Raw genomic sequence first — 19,049 nt, 5'->3', positions numbered from 1 at the left:
CCTGGAGGCAGTAGACTGCAGCTCAGTTCCATCAGACAAGCCACTAAACCTCAGTTTCTTCATCTCAGAACAACATCAATGACAATCACATGTTCTGAGAAGTCTAACCACCCGTCTGCTCAGTAAATGCCAGCTCCCTTCCCCAATCCTCCCTAACCACAAGTGGTCATATGCTTTGGACTGAGAATAGAAAAACTCTGAGGGGACCCTCTGGACACAGGGTCTGTGATCAGAAAGAAGACCCTGGGATGCAGACACATTCAGCATCGTTTCATTAATTCCAAACAGATTTATTTTTACCTTATGACATGTCTTAGTTCAGCTTTTAAACATAAGTTTCTTGACTGAGTAACCCCATCTCCAGTTAGTATTAAAGTTTTTCATGGAATTGTTGTCAATTAGTCCATAAGTCATGTCCAACTCTCTTTGACCCCATGGACTGCAGCACACCAGGCTTCCCTGTCCTCCACTGTCTCCACAGTTTGCTCAAATTCATGTCTATTAAGTCAATGATGGTATCTAACCATCTCATCCTCTGCTGCCCCCTTCTCCTTTTGCCTTCAATCTTTCCCAGTGTCAGGGTCTTTTCCAATGAGTTGGCTCTTTGCATCAGGTGGCCAAAGGATTGGAGTTTCAGCTTCAGTATCTGTCCTTCCAATGAATATTCAGGACTGATTTCTTTTAGAACTGACTTGTTTGACCTTTTTGAAGTCCAAGGGACTCTCAAGAGTCTTCTCCAACACCACAGTTCAAAAGCATCAATTCTTTGGCGCTTAGTTTCTTCATAGTCCAACTCTCACATCCATACATGACCACTGGAAAAACCATAGCCTTGAGTAGACAGACCTTTGTTAGCAAAGTAATGTCTCTGCTTTTCAATATTGTATCTAGGTTGGTCATAACTTTTCTTCCAGGGAGTAAGCATCTTTTATTTTCATGGCTGCAGTCACCATCTGCAGTGATTTTGGAGCCCAAAAAATAGTCTGACACTGTTTCCAGTGTTTCCCCATCTATTTCCCATGAAGTGATGGGACCAGATGCCATGATCTTCGTTTTCTGAATGTTGAGTTTTAAGCCAACTTTTTCACTCTCCTCTTTCACCTTCATCAAGAGTCTTTTTAGTTCCTCTTCATTTTCTGCAATAACGGTGGTGTGATCTGCATATCTGAGGTTATTGATATTTCTCAAAATCAGCAATCTTGATTCCAGCTTGTGCTTCTTCCAGCCCAGTGTTGCTCATGATGTATTCTGCACATAAGTTAAATAAGCTGGATGACAATAAACAGCCTTGACGTACTCCTTTTCCTATTTGGAACCAGTCTGTTGTTTCATGTCCAGTTCTAACTGTTGCTTCCTGACCTGCATACAGGTTTCTTAAGAGGCAGATCAGGTGATCTGGTATTGCCGTCTCTTTCAGAATTTTCACAGTTTATTGTGATTCACACAGTCAAAGGCTTTGACATAGTCAATAAAACAGAAATAGATGTTTTTCTGGAACTCTCTTGCTTTTTCCATGATCCAGAGGATGTTGGCAATTTGGTCTCTGGTTCCTCTGCCTTTTCTAAAACCAGCTTGAACATCTGGAAGTTCATGATTCACGTACTGCTGAAGCCTGGCTTGGAGAATTTTGAGCATTACTTTACTAGCCTGTGAGATGAGTACAATTGTGCGGTAGTTTGAGCATTCTTTGGCATTGCCTTTCTCTGAGACTGGAATGAAAACTGACCTTTTCCAGTCCTGTGGCCACTGCTGAGTTTTCCAAATTTGCTGGCATATTGAGTGCAGCACTTTCACAGCATCATCTTTCAGGATTTGAAATAGCTCCACTGGAATTCCATCACCTCCACTAGCTTTGTTCTTAGTGATGCTTTCTAAGGCCCACTTGACTTCACATTCCATGATATCTAGCTCTGGTTGAGGGATCACACCATGATGATTATCTGGGTCATGAAGATCTTTTTTTGTACAGTTCTTCTGTGTATTCTTGCCACCTCTTCCTAATATCTTCTGCTTCTGTTAGGTCCATCCCATTTCTGTCCTTTATCGAGCCCATCCTTGCTTGAAATGTTCCCTTGGTATCTCTAATTTTCTTGAAGAGATCTCTAATCTTTCCCATTCTGTTGTTTTCCTCTATTTCTTTGCATTGATCACTGAAGAAGGCTTTCTTATCTCTTCTTGCTATTCTTTGGAACCCTGTATTCAGATGCTTATATCTTTCCTTTTCTCCTTTGCTTTTCACTTCTCTTCTTTTCATAGCTATTTGTAAGGCCTCCCCAGACAGCCATTTTGCTTTTTTGCATTTCCGTTCCGTGGGGATGGTCTTGATCCCTGTCTCCTGTACAGTGTCACGAACCTCATTCCATAGTTCATCAGGCAGTCTATCTATCAGATCTAGGCCCTTAAATCTATTTCTCACATCCACTGTGTAATCATAAGGGATTTGATTTAGGTCATACCTGAATGGTCTAGTGGTTTTCCCTACTGTCTTCAATTTACGTCTGAATTTGGCAATAAGGAGTTCATGATCTGAGCCACAGCCAGCTCCTGGTCTTGTTTTTGCTGACTGTATAGAACTTCTCCATCTTTGGCTGCAAAGAATATACTCAATCTGATTTTGGTGTTGACCATCTGGTGATGTCCATGTATAGAGTCTTCTCTTGTGTTGTTGGAAGAGGGTGTTTGCTATGACCAGTGCATTCTCTTGGCAAAACTCTATTAGTCTTTGCCCTGCTTCATTCCGTATTCCAAGGCCAAATTTGCCTGATACTCCAGGTGTTTCTTGACTTTCTACTTTTACATTCCAGTCCCCTATAATGAAAAGGATATCTCTTTTGGGAGTTAGTTCTAAAAGGTCTTGTAGGTCTTCATAGAACCGTTCAACTTAGCTTCTTTAGCGTTACTGGTTGGGGCATAGACTTGGATTACTGTGATATTGAATGGTTTGCCTTGGAAACGAACAGAGATCATTCTGTCGTTTTTGAGATTGCATCCAAGTACTGCATTTCGGACTCTTTTGTTGACCATGATGGCTACTCCCTTTTTTTCTGAGGGATTCCTGCCCGCAGTAGTAGATACAATGGTCATCTGAGTTAAATTCACCCATTCCAGTCCATTTCAGTTCGCTGATTCCTAGAATGTCGACATTCACTCTTGCCATCTCTTGTTTGACCACTTCCAATTTGCCTTTATTCATGGACTTGACATTCCAGGTTCCTATGCAATATTGCTCTTTACAGCATCGGACCTTGCTTCTATCACCAGTCACATCCATAGCTGGGTATTGTTTTTGCTTTGGCTCCATCCCTTCATTCTTTCTGGAGTTATTTCTCCACTAATCTCCAGTAACATATTGGGCACCTACTGACCTGGGGAGTTCCTCTTTCAGTATCCTATCATTTTGCCTTTTCATACTGTTCATGGGGTTTTCAAGGCAAGAATACTGAAGTGGTTTGCCATTCCCTTCTCCAGTGGACCACATTCTGTCAGACCTCTCCACCATGACCCGCCCGACTGTGGGATAGCTACCCCGTGAAAAGCCCTAACCTAAGACACTGCCAGGCATGCTCACAGAACAAAGGACTGAGCAGAGCTAGCTGGCTGTGGACCAGCCCATCCCCCACCAGAGAAAGGCAGGCGATGGCAGCCAGAGCCAGAAGGGTGCAATCGCAGCTCAAGAGAGGCATCCTATACCAAACTGCAAGCAGACTTTTTTGCTAACCAATACTTCTTGGGATTCTGGATGGTCGACATCTGCCAGGAGGGTCGCAGCCAGAGATTAGCTCCCCAGAAGCGACACACAGCACACCTGAGAAGGCACACCCATTGTACACCCAGAAAACCGAGCGGCTGGGATGGGGGAGGGGATAAGCCACAGCCTTCAACTGGGGAAGACTATGCGCGCCAAGCACCTGGTCACCTCAGTTGCTCAGACCTGGGACGGGAGCAAAACACACGCCCAACCAAGTCTGCACCTTTGTGGAGTATCTGAGAACCTGAACCTGAGCAGCTTAGACCTGGAAAGTGCATGCAAACCAGGGTCTGCATCAGACAGTTCCTAGAAGAGCAACCTAGAGTCTGAGCAGACTGGAAAAGCACACACACTGTGAGCAGGGACAAACCCAGTGTGGCTGAATCACTGTGAGCACATGCTAGTGATATTTGTTTGCAGTGTTCCTCCCTCCCCAAAGCACGACTGAATAAGCAAGCCTAAAAAAAGTGACCACCATCACGCCCCTTGTGTCAGGGCGGAGATTAGACACTGAAGAGACCAGCAAATAGAGGAAGCTAAAATAAACAGAGGGAACTGCTCTGGAAGTGACAGGTGCAGTAGATTAAAATCCTACAGTTAGCACCGACTACATAAGAAAGGGCCTATGGCCCTTGAGAAGTATAAGCTGGACCAAGGATCTATCTGAGAATGAACTGAACCCACACTGACTGCAATAGCTCCAGAGAAAGTCTTAGATATATTTTAACTATTGTCATTTTTTTAATTTAAAAAATTATTTTATTTTATTTTTTTGATTTTTAAGTCCCCATTACAGCTTTAATTGTCATTTTTATAACCTACTATTACCTTGAGAAAAAAAAGACCCTATTTTTAAAGCAAACTTCGTATATATATATATATTTTTTATAATTTTTGTGACTTTTTTAATATTGTAATTTTGAGAATCTAACCTCTAGTCTAGATTTTTAATCTTTGCTTTTTGGTATTTGTTATCAACTTTGTACCTTTAAGAACCCAGTCTTTAACTTTGGGAGCAAGATCACTGGCCTGATTGCTCTCTCCCCCTTCTGACTCTCCTTTTTCTCCAACAGGTCGCCTCTATCTTCCCCCTCCCCCTTTTCTTCTCTACCCAACTCGAATCTCTTTGTGTGTTCTGGGCTGTGGAGAACACTTAGGGAACTGATTACTGCCTGTATCTGTCTTTCTCCTTTTGATTCCCCCTTTTATCCTCCTGGCCACCTCTGTCTCCTTCCTCACTCTTCTCTTCTCTGTTTAAGTCTGTGAACATCTCTGAGAGATCGAGACTGTGGAGAGCACATAGGAAAGTGATTACTGGCTCACTTGCTCTCGCCCCTTTTGATTCCCCCTCTTCTTCTCCTGGTCACCTCTTTCTCCCTCCTCCCTCTTCTCTTCTCCATGTAACTCTGTGTACCTCTCCAGGTGTTCCTCACTGTGGAGAAACTTTTCATCATTACCCTAGATGTTTTATCATTGGTGATGTATAGATGGAGAAGTCTTGAGGCTACTGTAAGAATAAGACTGAAAACCAGAGGCAGGAGGCTTAGTCCAAATCCTGAGAACACAAGAGAACTCCTGGCTCCAGGGAACATTAACTGATAGGAGCGCATCAAACACCTTCATACCTACACTGAAACCAAGCACCACCCAAGGGCCAACAAGCTCCAGAGTCTTAATACCACGCAAATTCTCCAGCAACACGGGAATATAACCCTGAGCCTCAATATACAGGCTGCCCAAGTCACACCAAACACACTGACATCTAAAACCTCATTACTGGACACTTCATTGCACTCCAGAGAGAAGACATTCAGCTCCACCCACCAGAACACCGACACAAGCTTCCCTAACCAGGAAACCTTGACAAGCCACCCGTACAACCCCACCCACAGCGAGGAACCTCCACAATAAAGAGAATTCCACAAACTACCAGAATACAGAAAGGCCACCTCAAACACAGCAATATAAACAAGATGAAAAGGCAGAGAAATACCCAGCAGGTAAAGGAACAGGATAAACGCCCACCAAACCAAACAAAAGAGGAAGAGATAGGGAATCTACCTGATAAAGAATTCTGAATAATGATAATGAAAATGATCCAAAATCTTGAAAACAAATTGGAGTTACAGATAAATAACCTGGAGACAAGGATCGAGAAGATGCAAAAAAGGTTTAACAAGGACCTAGAAGAAATAAAAAAAGAGTCAATATATAACGAATAATGCAATAAATGAGATAAAAAACACTCTGGAGGGAACCAACAGGAGAATAATGGAGGCAGAAATGAGGTATAAGATAGAATGTTAGAAATAAATGAATCAGAGAGGAAAAAAGAAAAAGGAATTAAAAGAAATGAGGACAACCTCAGAGAGCCCTGGGACAATGTTAAACACCCCAACATAGAATCATAGGAGTCCTAGAAGAAGAAGACAAAAAGACAGACCATGAAAAAATACTTGAGGAGATAATAGTTGAAAACTTCCCTAAAATGGGGAAGGAAATAATCACCCAAGTCCAAGAAACCCAGAGAGTCCCAAACAGGATAAACCCAAGGAGAAACACCCCAAGAAACATATTAATCAAATTAACAAAGAACAAATATTAAAAGCAGCAAGGGAAAAACAACAAATAACACACAAGGGGATTCCCATAAGGATAATAGCTGATCTTTCAATAGAAACCCTTCAGGCCAGGAGGGAATGGCAAGACATACTTAAAGTGATGAAAGAAAATAACCTACAGCCCAGATTACTGTACCCAGAAAGGATCTCACTCAAATATAAAGGAGAAATCAAAAGTTTTACAGACAAGCAAAAGCTGAGAGAATTCAGAACCACCAAACCAGCTCTCCAACAAATGCTAAAGGATCTTCTCTAGATAGGAAACACAGAAAGGATATATAAACTCGAACCCAAAACAATAAAATAAATGGCAATGGATCATACTTATCAATAATTACCTTAAATGTAAATGGGTTGAATGCCCCAACCAAAAGACAAAGACTGGCTGAATGGATACAAAAACAAGGCCCCTATATATGTTGTCTACAAGAGACCCACCTTAAAACAGGGGACATATACAGACTGAAAGTGAAGGAATGGAAAAAGATATTCCACGCAAATAGAAACCAAAAGAAAGCAGGAATAGCCATACTCATATCAGATAAAATAGACTTTAAATCAAAGGCTGTGAAAAGAGACAAAGAAGGACACTACATAATGTTCAAAGGAACAATACAAGAATATATAACAATCATAAATATATATGCACCCAATATAGGAGCACCACAATATGTAAGACAAATGCTAACAAGTGTGAAAGGGAAAATTAACAATAACACAGTAATAGTGGGAGACTTTAAGACCCCATTCACACCTATGGATAGATCAACTAAACAGAAAATTAACAAGGAAACACAAACTTTAAATGATACAATAGACAAGTTAGACCTAATTAATACCTATAGGACATTTCACCCTAAAACAATGAATTTCACCTTTTTCTCAAGTGCACACGGAAGCTTCTCCAGGATAGATCACATCCTGGCCCATAAATCTAGCCTTGGTAAATTCAAAAAAATTGAAATCATTCCAAGCATCTTTTCTGACTACAATGCAGTAAGATTAGATCTCAATTACAGGAGAAAAACTATTAAAAATTCCAACATATGGAGGCTGAACAACATGCTGCTGAATAGCCAACAAATCACAGAAGAAATCAAAATATGCATAGAAATGAATGAAAATGAAAACACAACAACCCAAAACCTGTGGAACACTGTAAAAGCAGTGCTAAGGGGAACAGTCATAGCAATACAGGCTTACCTCAAGAAACAAGAAAAAAGTCAAATAAATAACCTAAATCTACATCTAAAGCAACTTGAAAAGGAAGAAACTATGAATCCCAGGGTTAGTAGAAGGAAAGAAATCTTTAAAATTATGGCAGAGATAAATGCAAAAGAAACAAAAGAGACAAAAATCAACAAAACCAAAAGCTGGTTCTTGAGAAGATAAATAAAATTGACAAACCATTAGGCAGACTCATCAAGAAACAAAGGGAGAATAATCAAATCAACAAAATTAGAAATGAAAATGGAGAGATCACAACAGACAACACAGAAATACAAAGGATCATAAGAGACTACTATCAGCAACTATATGCAAATAAAATGGACAACTTGGAAGAAATGGACAAATTCTTAGAAAAGTACAACTTTCTAAAATTGAACCAGGAAGAAATAGAAATCTTAATAGACCCATCACAAGCATGAAAATTGAAACTGTAATCAGAAATCTTCCAACAAACAGAAGCCCAGGACCAGACGGCTTCACAGCTGAATTCTAGCAAAAATTTAGGGAACTAATACCTAGCCTACTAAAACTCTTCCAGATAAATTGCAGAGAAAGGTAAACTTCCAAACTCATTCTATGAGGCCACCATCATCCTAACACCAAAACCTGACAAAGATGCCACAAAAAAATATAACTATAGGCCAATATCATTGATGAACATAAGTGCAAAAATCCTTAACAAAATTCTAGCAAACAGAATCCAACAACATATTAACAGATCATACATCATGACCAAGTAGGCTTTATCCCAGGAATGCAAGGATTCTTCAATATCCACAACTCAATCAATGTAATATACCACATTAACAAATTGAAAAATAAAAACCATATGATTATCTCAGTAGATGCAGAGAACACCTTTGACAAAATTCAACATCCATTTATGATAAAAACTCTCCAGAAAGCAGGAATAGAAGGAACATACCTCAACATAATAAAAGCTATAGATGACAAACCCTCAGCAAACATTATCTTCAATGGTGAAAAATGAAAGAATTTCCCCTAAAGTCTGGAACAAGACAAGGGTGGCCACTCTCACCACTACTATTCAACATAGTTTTGGAAGTTTTGGCCACAGCAATAAGAGCAGAAAAAGAAATAAAAGGAATACAAATTGGAAAAGAAGAAGTAAAACTCTCACTGTTTGCAGATGACATGATCCTCTACATAGAAAACCCTAAAGACTCCACCAGAAAATTACTAGAGCTAATCAATGAATATAATCAAGTTGCAGGATATAAAATCAACACAGAGAAATCCCTTGCATTCCTATACATGAACAATGAGAAAACAGAAAGAGAAATTAAGGAAACAATTCCATTCATCATTGCAATGAAAAGAATAAAATACTTAGGAATATATCTACCTAAAGAAACAAAAGAGCTATATAGAGAAAACTATAAAACACTGGTGAAGGAAATCAAAGAGGACACAAATAGATGGAGAAATATACCGTGTTCATGGATTGGAAGAATCAATATAGTGAAAATAAGTATACTACACAAAGCAATCTATAGATTCAATGCAATCCCTATCAAGCTACTAAGGATATTTTTCAGACAACTAAAACAAATAATTTCACAATTTATATGGAAATACAAAACGCCTCAAATAGCCAAAGCAATCTTGAGAAAGAAGAATGGAACTGGAAGAATCAACCTGCCTGACTTCAGGCTCTACTACAAAGCCACCATCATCAAGACAGTATGGTACTGGCACAAAGACAGAAATATAAATCAGTGGAACAAAATAGAAAGCCCAGAGATAAATCCACGCACCTATGGACACTTGTCTTTGACAAATGAGGAAGGAATATACAATGGAGAAAAGACAATCTCTTTAACAAATGGTGCTGGGAAAACTGGTAAACCCCACTTGTAAAAAAATGAAACTACAACACTTTCTAACACCATACACAAAAATAAACTCAAAATGGATGAAAGATCTAAACATAAGACCAGAAACTATTAAACTCCTAGAGGAGAACATAGGCAAAACACTCTCCAACATAAATCACAGCAGGATCCTCTATGACCCACCTCCCAGAATACTGGAAATAAAAGCAAAAATAAACAAACAGACCTAATTAAAATTAAAAGCTTCTGCACAACAAAGGAAATTATAAGCAAGGTGAAAAGACAGCCGTCAGAATGGGAGAAAATAATAGCAAACAAAGCAACAGACAAAGAATTAATCTCAAAAATAAACAAGCAACTCGTGCAGCTCAATTCCAGAAAAATAAACGACCCAATCAAAAAGTGGACCAAAGAACTAAATAGACATTTCTCTAAAGAAGACATACAGATGGCTAACAAACACATGAAAAGATGCTCAACATAACTCATTATCACAGAAATGCAAATTAACACCACAGTGAAGTACCAACTTACGCCAGTCAGAATGGCTGCTATCCAAAAGTCTACAAGCAATAAATGCTGGAGAGGGTGTGGAGAAAAGGCAACCCTCTTACAATGTTGGTGGGAATGCAAACTAGTACAGCCACTATGGAGAACAGTGTGGAGATTCCTTTAAAAACTGGAAATAGAACTGCCTTATGACCCAGCAATCACTGCTGGGCATACACACTGAGAAAACCAGAATTGAAAGACACACGTGTGCCCCAGTGTTCATTGCAGCACTATTTATAATAGCCAGGACATGGGAGCAACCTAGATGTCCATCAGTAGATGAATGGATAAGAAAGCTATGGTACATATACACAATGGAATATTACTCAGCCATTAAAAAGAATACATTTGAATCAGTCCTAATGAAGTGGATGAAACTGGAGTTTACTATACAGAGTGTAGTAAGCCAGAAAGAAAAACACCAATACAGTATACTAATGCATATATATGGTATTTAGAAAGATGGTAATGATAACCCTGTATGCAACAGCAAAAGAGACACAGATGTATTGAACAGTCTTTTGGATTCTGTGGGAGAGGGCGAGGGCGGGATGATATGGGAGAATGGCATTAATACATGTAAATTATCATATGTGAAACAAATTGCCAGTCCAGGTTCGATTTATAATACAAGGTGCTCAGGGCTGGTGCACTGGGATGACCCAGAGGGATGGGATGGGGAGGGATTGGGAGGGGGATGCAGGATGGGGAACACATGTACAGCCACGGCAGATTCAAGTCAATGTATGGTAAAACCAATACAATATTGTAAAGTAAAATTAATTAATTAATTAATTAAAAAAAAAAAAAGAACTGGGTCCTCTTCTCAGGCTCCACACACCAGCCCAGCCTGCAGGCCCCCAGGGCATTTCCTGCCCAGCCCTGGGCACAGGGAACTTTCCAACTTCAGTGAAAGCCTCCAGCTGCCACTTCTGCTTTCACTCAGCACTTACTATTCTGTATTAAAACCCTCTAAATGTCAAGAAGCAATAGTTAGAACTGGACATGGAACAACAGACTGGTTCCAAATCAGGAAAGGAGTATGTCAAGGCTGTATATTGTCACCTTGCTTATTTAACTTGTATGCAGTGGGCATCATGAAAAATGCTGGGCTGGATGAAGCACAAGCTGGAATCAAGATTGCAGGGAGAAATATCAATAACCTCAAATATGCAGATGACATCACCCTTATGGCAGAAAGCAAAGAAGAACTAGAGAACCTCTTGACAAAAGTGAAAGAGGAGAGTGAAAAAGTTGGCTTAAAACTCAACATTTGGAAAAAGAAGATCATGGCATCTGGTCCCATCACTTCATGGGAAATAGATGGGAAAACAGTGGAAATAGTGACAGACTTCATTTTGGGGAGCTCCAAAATCACTGCAGATGGTGACTGCAGCCATGAAATTAAAAGATGCTCACTCCTTGAAAGAAAAGTTATGACTAACCTAGACAGCTTCTTAAAAAACAGAGATGTTACTTTGCCAACAAACGTCCAGGTAATCAAAGCTATGGTTTTTCCAGTAGTCATATATGGATGTGAGAGTTGGACTATAAAGAAAGCTGAGCACCGAAGAATTGATGCTTTTGAACTGTGGTATTGGAGAAGACTCTTGAGAGTCCCTTGGACTGTAAGGAGATCCAACCAGTTCATCATAAAGGAAATCAGTCCTGAATATCCATTGGAGGGACTTATGTTGGAGCTGAAACTCCAATACTTTGGCCACCTGATGCAAAGAACTGACTCATTTGAAAAGACCCTGATGTTGGGAAAGATTGAAGGCAGGAGGAGATGGGAATGACAGAGGATGAGATGGTTGGATGGCATCACGAACTCAATGGACATGAGTTTGAGTAAACTCTGGGATTTGGTGATAGACAGGGAGGCCTGGCATGTTGCAGCCCATGGGGTCACAAAGAGTCAAACATGACTCAGTGACTGAACTGAACTGAGCTGCTGACCTTTTCCCAGCCCTCTGTCTTAACGAGCTCCACGTAGAGACAGTTTCCTTACAGGCAGGAATGAGAGCTGAGCATCCTGGTCTCCCTTAATACTGACCAGTGTAGGTCCTTCCCCTCTCATGGCTGACCATCTTGCTTTGTAAACTAAGAGGTTTTGTGCAGTGACATCTCTAAGGGCATCAATCTCAGGGCACACAGCAGGGCTTTAATAAGTGCAGCTGGAAGGACTTGGCTTCACCAAGGTGAACAACAGCAAGATGGAGTAGATGTGGATGCTGCTTCAGAAAAAGAAAGTTTGGGAGACTTTCAAAAAGACCCATCTAGACTCCACCAGAGGTCTCGGTGAGCATGTATTAGGACACATTATACACAGAAAAACATCAGAGTCTTTCTACCTCAGGGATTCAGTGGTCAAACAAGAACTACCAACAACTAAATCCAGACACAAAGAGTCAGATTCTAGATACCTAGTTTCAAATTCAAGTTAACCCTACATGTGGGTCTAAGTATTCATTCTACTAAGCATCAATGAAGCAATTTTAATGTTTGAGGCCATATGCTGGTGAGGAATAAATCACTTTGAAATTCTTGACTTTAGTAAGAATTTCAAACCAATGGAATGACAAGCAAAATAAACCAACAAGGCCTTTCCACAGAAGCCATATACCAGTACTAAAAACTTGGCTTCTAATGGGCCTTGAACAAATGGTGGAGGAAAAGAACTGGCAGCCAAGTAGTAGGTCACCTAGTCCCATTCTCCAATTTAAAAAGCATGCATCCCTCTGGGTCAATCCCAGTGAGTAATGGGATGGGGAGGGAGGTAGGTGGGAGAGGGGTTCAGGATGGGGAACACATGTACACCCGTGGCGGAGTCATGTCAATGTATGGCAAAACCAATACAATATTGTAAAGTAATTAGTTTCCAATTAAAATTTAAAAAAATAAGTCAAAAAAATACCTCTAAAGTGTTACACAGAGGAAAAAAAAAAAGAACGAGAAGGTGAGGAGAGGAGAAAAGAGATGTCAGGCAGAGGGGACGGCATGAGCCAAGCTTTGGAGGTGAGTGTGGGACCAGCATGGATGACTGGGGGAAGTCTGAGGTCTTGTTCCCTGGACAACTTTAAGAAAAGGCTATGTCTAAATCACCAGGCTGTGCGTATAGAACATGTGATGCCAGAGGCAGGGTGAGCTTCCTGTAATTTCACAAGGTCACTCTAGACTCAAGATTATGCAGAACATTTCCCCCTGACACATAAACAAAAAAAAAAAAAAAAAAGAAGAAGAAGAAGAAGAAAAGAAAAAGCATGCATCATCTTTCTTCTTTTTAAATATTTATTTATTTATTTAGTTGCATCAGGTCTTAGTCGTTTCATGCAGCATCTTTTGTTGCGATGCAGACTCTCAAGCTGTGGTGCGCAGGCTCTGGAGCATTCAGGCTCAACAGTTGTAACACATGGGCTTAGTTACTCCATGGCATAAGAGATCTTAGTTCTCCAACAGGGATAAAACCCATGTCCACTACATTGCAAGGCAGATTCTTAACCACTAGACCACCAGACCACCCTATTCATCGTCCTTCTTATCCCTGGTGTCTGGATTCAGCAACTACAAGTAGCAGGGGGAAATCTGCCATCTATCCCTCACTGCCTAAAGCACAGACCCCACTGTCCTCCACACAGTGGAAGCACCTGCTCTATTTTCCTGTCCTGACCTCAGCATGATGCAAAATTTCTCTATGATGGATCTTCTGTGAGGGGAAGGGAGGGGAAAGAGAGATACCAGGCAGAGTGAGCTGAGTCTCCCAAAGTACAAAGGCTTTCTTGAGCTCTTTCCTGATCTGTACAGAGTTCCTGGAAAGCAGAAATGATAGACAATAGGAGCAAACTCACTGTTTGAACAAGTGCCTGCTGACTTCTGCATCCACAGCGCTGAGTGGATCATCCAGGAGGTAGATGTCTGCATTCTGATACAGGGCTCTAGAAAACGTAGAGAGACATCAGGAGAGGACACTTTACACTCCCTGAGTCTCATCTCTAAACCAAGACAGTGTTCGAAAACTCTTTATGTTCATTCCAAGAGCCTAGGGAAAGAGCCAAGACCCTGCTTCACACAGGCCCACCCGGTGAGCAGGGTCTGTGTGCTCATGTCCACTAGGAGCCATGGAGAAGGAGGGGCAGGATGACAACTGAAGTGCCATATACCTGGCGAGGCTGACCCGGGCTTTCTGCCCCCCGCTCAGTGTGGTTCCTCGGTCTCCTACGACAGTTAGATCTCCATTCTCCAGAAACTGTAAATCCTACATAGAGAGAGAAAAGGGAAAAAAAAAAAAAAAAAACAAAGAATTGAAACGTGTTGTCCTCCTGCCATCTTAGCCCTTCAGCGTTAGTAATTCATACAAGTGTTTGATCAGCAGCAGTGTGCTTATTTTTCATAGCAACTAAATTGTAACTTTGAACATTGAAAAAAAAAAAAAAAAACCTTCTCAGGGCTTTTAATGTGTTTTCATTCTATATTTTTTTCAGAGCATTTATGCATTTAACCATTATAACAGGTATTTATTGAGCATCAACTATATGGCAGGCATCATTCTGGGCACAAGAATTCAGCCATGAGGAAACAAATGCTCAGAATTTCTTTCCATGGTGGGAGACGGATGATATGGAAAATTAACCTGAGCACAAGTACTGAGGACAGGAAGGAAAAGGAAGCCGGCTCAGGCGGATCGGGAGTAAAGGGGGGAAGTGAGTCCACATTGGGGTGTGAGGGCTCTGCTCGGAGAGGGTGTGAGCAGATCTGGGGTGGGGAGGGGCTCAGGCAGACCTGGAGGGGCTGCTCCACACAGAGGGAGGGGCAAGTGCAGGGGCCATGGGGAGATGCCCAAGGGGTTCAAGACAAGCAAGGAGGCCAGGAGAGCAGAGCAGAGTAAGAATGAGGGGAGTGAGGGTGGAGACAGAGCAGGAGGAGCCTGGGGTCACTTCAATAAAGAAGTAAGGGGAGTATTGACATGGTCTGAGATTTTTAAGAAATCAGTCCTGCCCTTTGTGGAAAACAGACAATAATGGGAGAAAGGTGAGGGCAGTACAAGTGAGGAGGCTACTGGAATAATCTAGGTGAGAGATTACAGTGGCCAGGACCAGAGTGGAAGTAGCAGGAATGGAGAGAGGGGATCACACTCCAGACACACTTGGAATGTGGAGTCTGGAAGACCTGCTGATGGGACAGGTGTGGGCTGTAAGAGAAGAGGACTGTGGTGTCTGGGGTGAGGAAGGGGAAGGACAGGGTCTCCATTTACTGAGCTGGGGAAGATGGTGGAGGCAGGTTTAGGAGACTTCTCTTGTGGACAAGCTGAGATGACCTCCCAGTGGTGTCACAGTGCAGCTGGGCATGCAGGTGTGAAGGTCTGTGCTAGAGACACAGGTGTGAGAGCTGGTGGCCCAGGAGGTGAAGGCACTGCTGCTGCTGCTGCTGCTGCTAAGTTGCTTCAGTCATGTCCGACTCTGTGCGACCCCATAGACGGCAGCCCACCAGGCTCCCCCATCCCTGGGATTCTCCAGGCAAGAACACTGGAGTGGGTTGCCATTTCCTTCTCCAATGCATCAAAGTGAAAAGTGAAAGTGAAGTCGCTCAGTTGTGTCTGACTCTTAGCGACCCCATGGACTGCAGCCTACCAGGCTCTTCCATCCATGGGATTTTCCAGGCAAGAGTACTGGAGTGGGATGCCATGGTGAAGGCACAGGTCTTACTTTATCAAGGAGTAAATGTGTCTTAAACAAAACATTTTACTGATCTCAGCCTCAGCTTCCCACGCTCTCTGAAGAGATAATACCTGACCTGTGTCTTCCACAGTGATACTTAAGGCAAGTGGTAGACTGATGAGATCAGTACAAGAAATGGAAGCAGAAAAAAATAAGCATATGAAAAGATATTTGACAGAAATGTCATTAGGAAATTACAAATCAAAACAACAAGATACTACTATATACCTATTAGACTGGCTAAAATTCAAAACATTGAAAACACCAAATGTTGAAGAGGGTGTGGAGCAACAGGAACTATAATTCATTACTAACAGGATGTGAAATGGCACAGCCATTGTGGAAGATATTTTGGCACTTTTTTTTACAAAGTTTAACATGGGGCTTACTACATGACCTAGTAATCATTCTCCTAGATATTTGCCCATATGAATTGAAAATGTATGTCCACAAAGGAACCTATACCTTAATACTCATATCAGTATCTTTCATAATTTCTAAGAACTAGAAGCAAGAAAGATGGCCTTCACTAGCTGCATTTAGAAACAAACTGAGGTGCAACCATACCACTGGATATTATTTAGCAATAAAAATGAATGAGTTATCAGGCCATGTGTGGAAATCTTAAATGCATTTGACTAAATTAAAGAAGCCAGTCTGAAAATGCTTCATTATGTATGATTCTAACTCTAAAACACTATAAAAAGGCAAACTATAAATACATGAAAAAGATCAGTGACCACTAATGGTTGAGTGAGGAGGAAAGATGAAGATGCAGAGCACAGATTTTTAGGGCAGTAAAACCTCTGTATGATAAAGTACTAGCGAATGTATGACATTACGTATTTGTCAAAACCCATAGAAATGTACAATAAAAAATGAACTTTAATGTAAAGTGTGGATTTTAGTTAATAATAATGTGTTGTTTTGGGTTCATCTATTGTAACAAATGTACCACACTAATGCAGATGATAATAGTGAAAACTGGGGGAGGGGTAATCAGAAGATGGAGTGTATGGGAACTCTTCAGTGCCTGCTCAATTTTTCTATAAACCTAAAACTGCTATAAAATGAAGCATAAAAAAAAAGATGGAACAGTCTGCATGAAAAATCAAAGGGAAAGAAACAGTGTGCTCAAGGGACACCAAGAAAAACTGCTGGACTAAGTAGATTCTTGTTCATGGAAGCAGGAAAAACTCAAAGCTAAGAAGGATATGAAGTTTCAACTTGAGAATCTGCAAATCTATCAAAAGTTATAATTTTACATTATTTAAGAACTAAGTAGACAAATCAGAGTATCTGGTGGGGGTTGGGGGGGAGATAATAAGAACATCCCCAAATGACAAGATAACAACCAAAGTTTATGTTACACAGCATTATATTACAAATCTTAGATTGCCTGTAATTACCACTGGACAGATCCTGGCACAGACAAACAGAGTTTGGGGGAGTTTGTTATCTACTAAACCCATCAGGCATCAATCTATGATGCCCAGCAGTACCTGTCTGCAGATAAAGCCCTCTTTTGTCTCTACTTTAGCAAATTTGGGGAGAAAGCACGTGGCACAGTAGGGTCTCCAGGATAAGAAGTTGTCTGATCTCCCTAAGTCTCACTTTCCTTTTCTACAGAATGTGCTGCAGAAACAAGAGTCACTAAACTCAATGATGCTGTGAGAATCAAAACACACATATGAACACCCTCCATAAATAAAAAAAAGGGACATGAATTGATTGTAACTTGCTATTGGTGACTGAGACCTATTTTCACATCAAGCCAACAATGGGACCCTGCTCATAGTCTGGATCACAATATGCAAAGCATGTGACCAAAAGAAAAAGAGATTGTCTCCATCATAACCCTCCCTGACAGCCACAAAGACATACAGGCACACAGGTTCCCTGCTCATTCAAAGCTTAAACTGGAGTGCATCCAATGAAAGGCAGCAATAGCTCTGTTGTGGAAATTCATTATTGCACCTTCTTTCTTTGTGGAGCTCAGAAATTATCATCTCATGCTTTTGGCTTTAGAGAAAAACAACAGGCCATTTTAAGATAGGTTCCCAGCCTCACACACACACACACACACACACACACACACACACACACACACACACAGACACAACTGTTTACCTGGCTTCTGTTTCACTGTTGACAGTCTTCACAAACTGTTCCACTTAGCTTTTATGCTTTGATTTTATGTTGTTTTCATTTCTTTCTCAAAAGAGCACCACATTGTAGCACAGCAATCTCAACCATGCTCTAGAAAAGGCACCTGAATCCACTCCTTCATTTAGCACAGTCAGAGCATAAGATGCAAGCACTCTCTCTCCAGGTCTGGTGGGAGGACTTTGAGTGCCTCCTTGACTCTGACAATTTAGTTCAGTTCTCACCAACTCCCAGAGCTTGCTCAAACTCATGTCTGTTAAGTCGGTGATGCCATCCAACCATCTCATCCTCTGTCGTCCTCTTCTCCTCCTGCCTTCAATCTTTCCCAGCATCAGGGTCTTTTCAAATGAGTCAGCTCTTTACATCAGGTGACCTAAGTATTGCAGTTTCAGCTCCAACATCAGTCCTTCCAATGAACACCCAGGACTGATCTCCTTTAGGATGGACTGGTTGGATCTCCTTGCAGTCCAAGGGACTCTCAAGAGTCTTCTCCAACACCACAGTTCAAAAGAATCAATTCTTTGGTGCTCAGCTGTCTTCAAAGTCCAACTTTCACATCCATACATGACCACTGGAAAAACCATAGCTTTGACTAGGTGGACCTTTGTTGGCAAAGTAATGTCTCTGCTTTTTAATACGCTATCTAGGTTGGTCATAGCTTTTCTTCCAAGGAGTAAGCGTCTTTTAATTTCATGGCTGCAATCACTATCAGCAGTGATTTTGGAGCCCCAGAAAATAAAGTTACTCACTGTTTCCCCCATCTATTTGCCATAAAGTGTTGGGACCAGATGCCATAATCTTCTTTTTTTGAATGTTGAGCTTTAAGCCAACTTTTTCACTCTCCACTTTCACTTTTGTCAAGAGGCTCTTTTGTTCCTCTGGGATTTCTGCCATAAGGGTGATGTCATCTGCATATCTGAGGTTATTGACATTTCTCCCTGCAATCTTGATTCCAGCTTATGCTTCATCCAGCCCAGCATTTCTCATGATATACTCTGCATATAAGTTAAATAAGCAGGGTGACAATATGCAGCTTTGATGTACTTCTTTCCCAATTTGGAACCAGTCTATTGTTCCATGTCCAGTTCTAACTGTTGCTTCTTGACCTACATACAGATTTCTCAGGAGGCAGGTAAGGTGGTCTGCTATTCCCATCTCTTGA

The 19,049-nt window shown here is 41.2% G+C and overlaps 1 protein-coding gene across 1 annotated transcript in view; it reads right to left on the bottom strand.

Annotated features, from left to right (window-relative positions):
• The window catches only part of LOC109567078 (ATP-binding cassette sub-family C member 4-like), a 383,334-nt gene that overhangs the window by 170,910 nt on the left and 193,375 nt on the right, over nucleotides 1-19,049 (bottom strand). The window contains exons 12-13 of the mRNA XM_070800391.1: nucleotides 14,168-14,262; nucleotides 13,856-13,942 (exon numbers count right to left, since the gene is read on the bottom strand). Of these exons, the coding sequence (XP_070656492.1) occupies nucleotides 13,856-13,942; nucleotides 14,168-14,262 (182 nt within the window). The remainder of the gene's footprint in view (nucleotides 1-13,855; nucleotides 13,943-14,167; nucleotides 14,263-19,049) is intronic.

This window comes from Bos indicus, chromosome 12, assembly GCF_029378745.1.
Source record: "Bos indicus isolate NIAB-ARS_2022 breed Sahiwal x Tharparkar chromosome 12, NIAB-ARS_B.indTharparkar_mat_pri_1.0, whole genome shotgun sequence".
NCBI classification, from domain to species: Eukaryota; Metazoa; Chordata; class Mammalia; order Artiodactyla; family Bovidae; genus Bos; species Bos indicus.
Note: the sequence above shows the minus strand (reverse complement) of the source record. Positions and strands in the feature narration are given on the sequence as shown.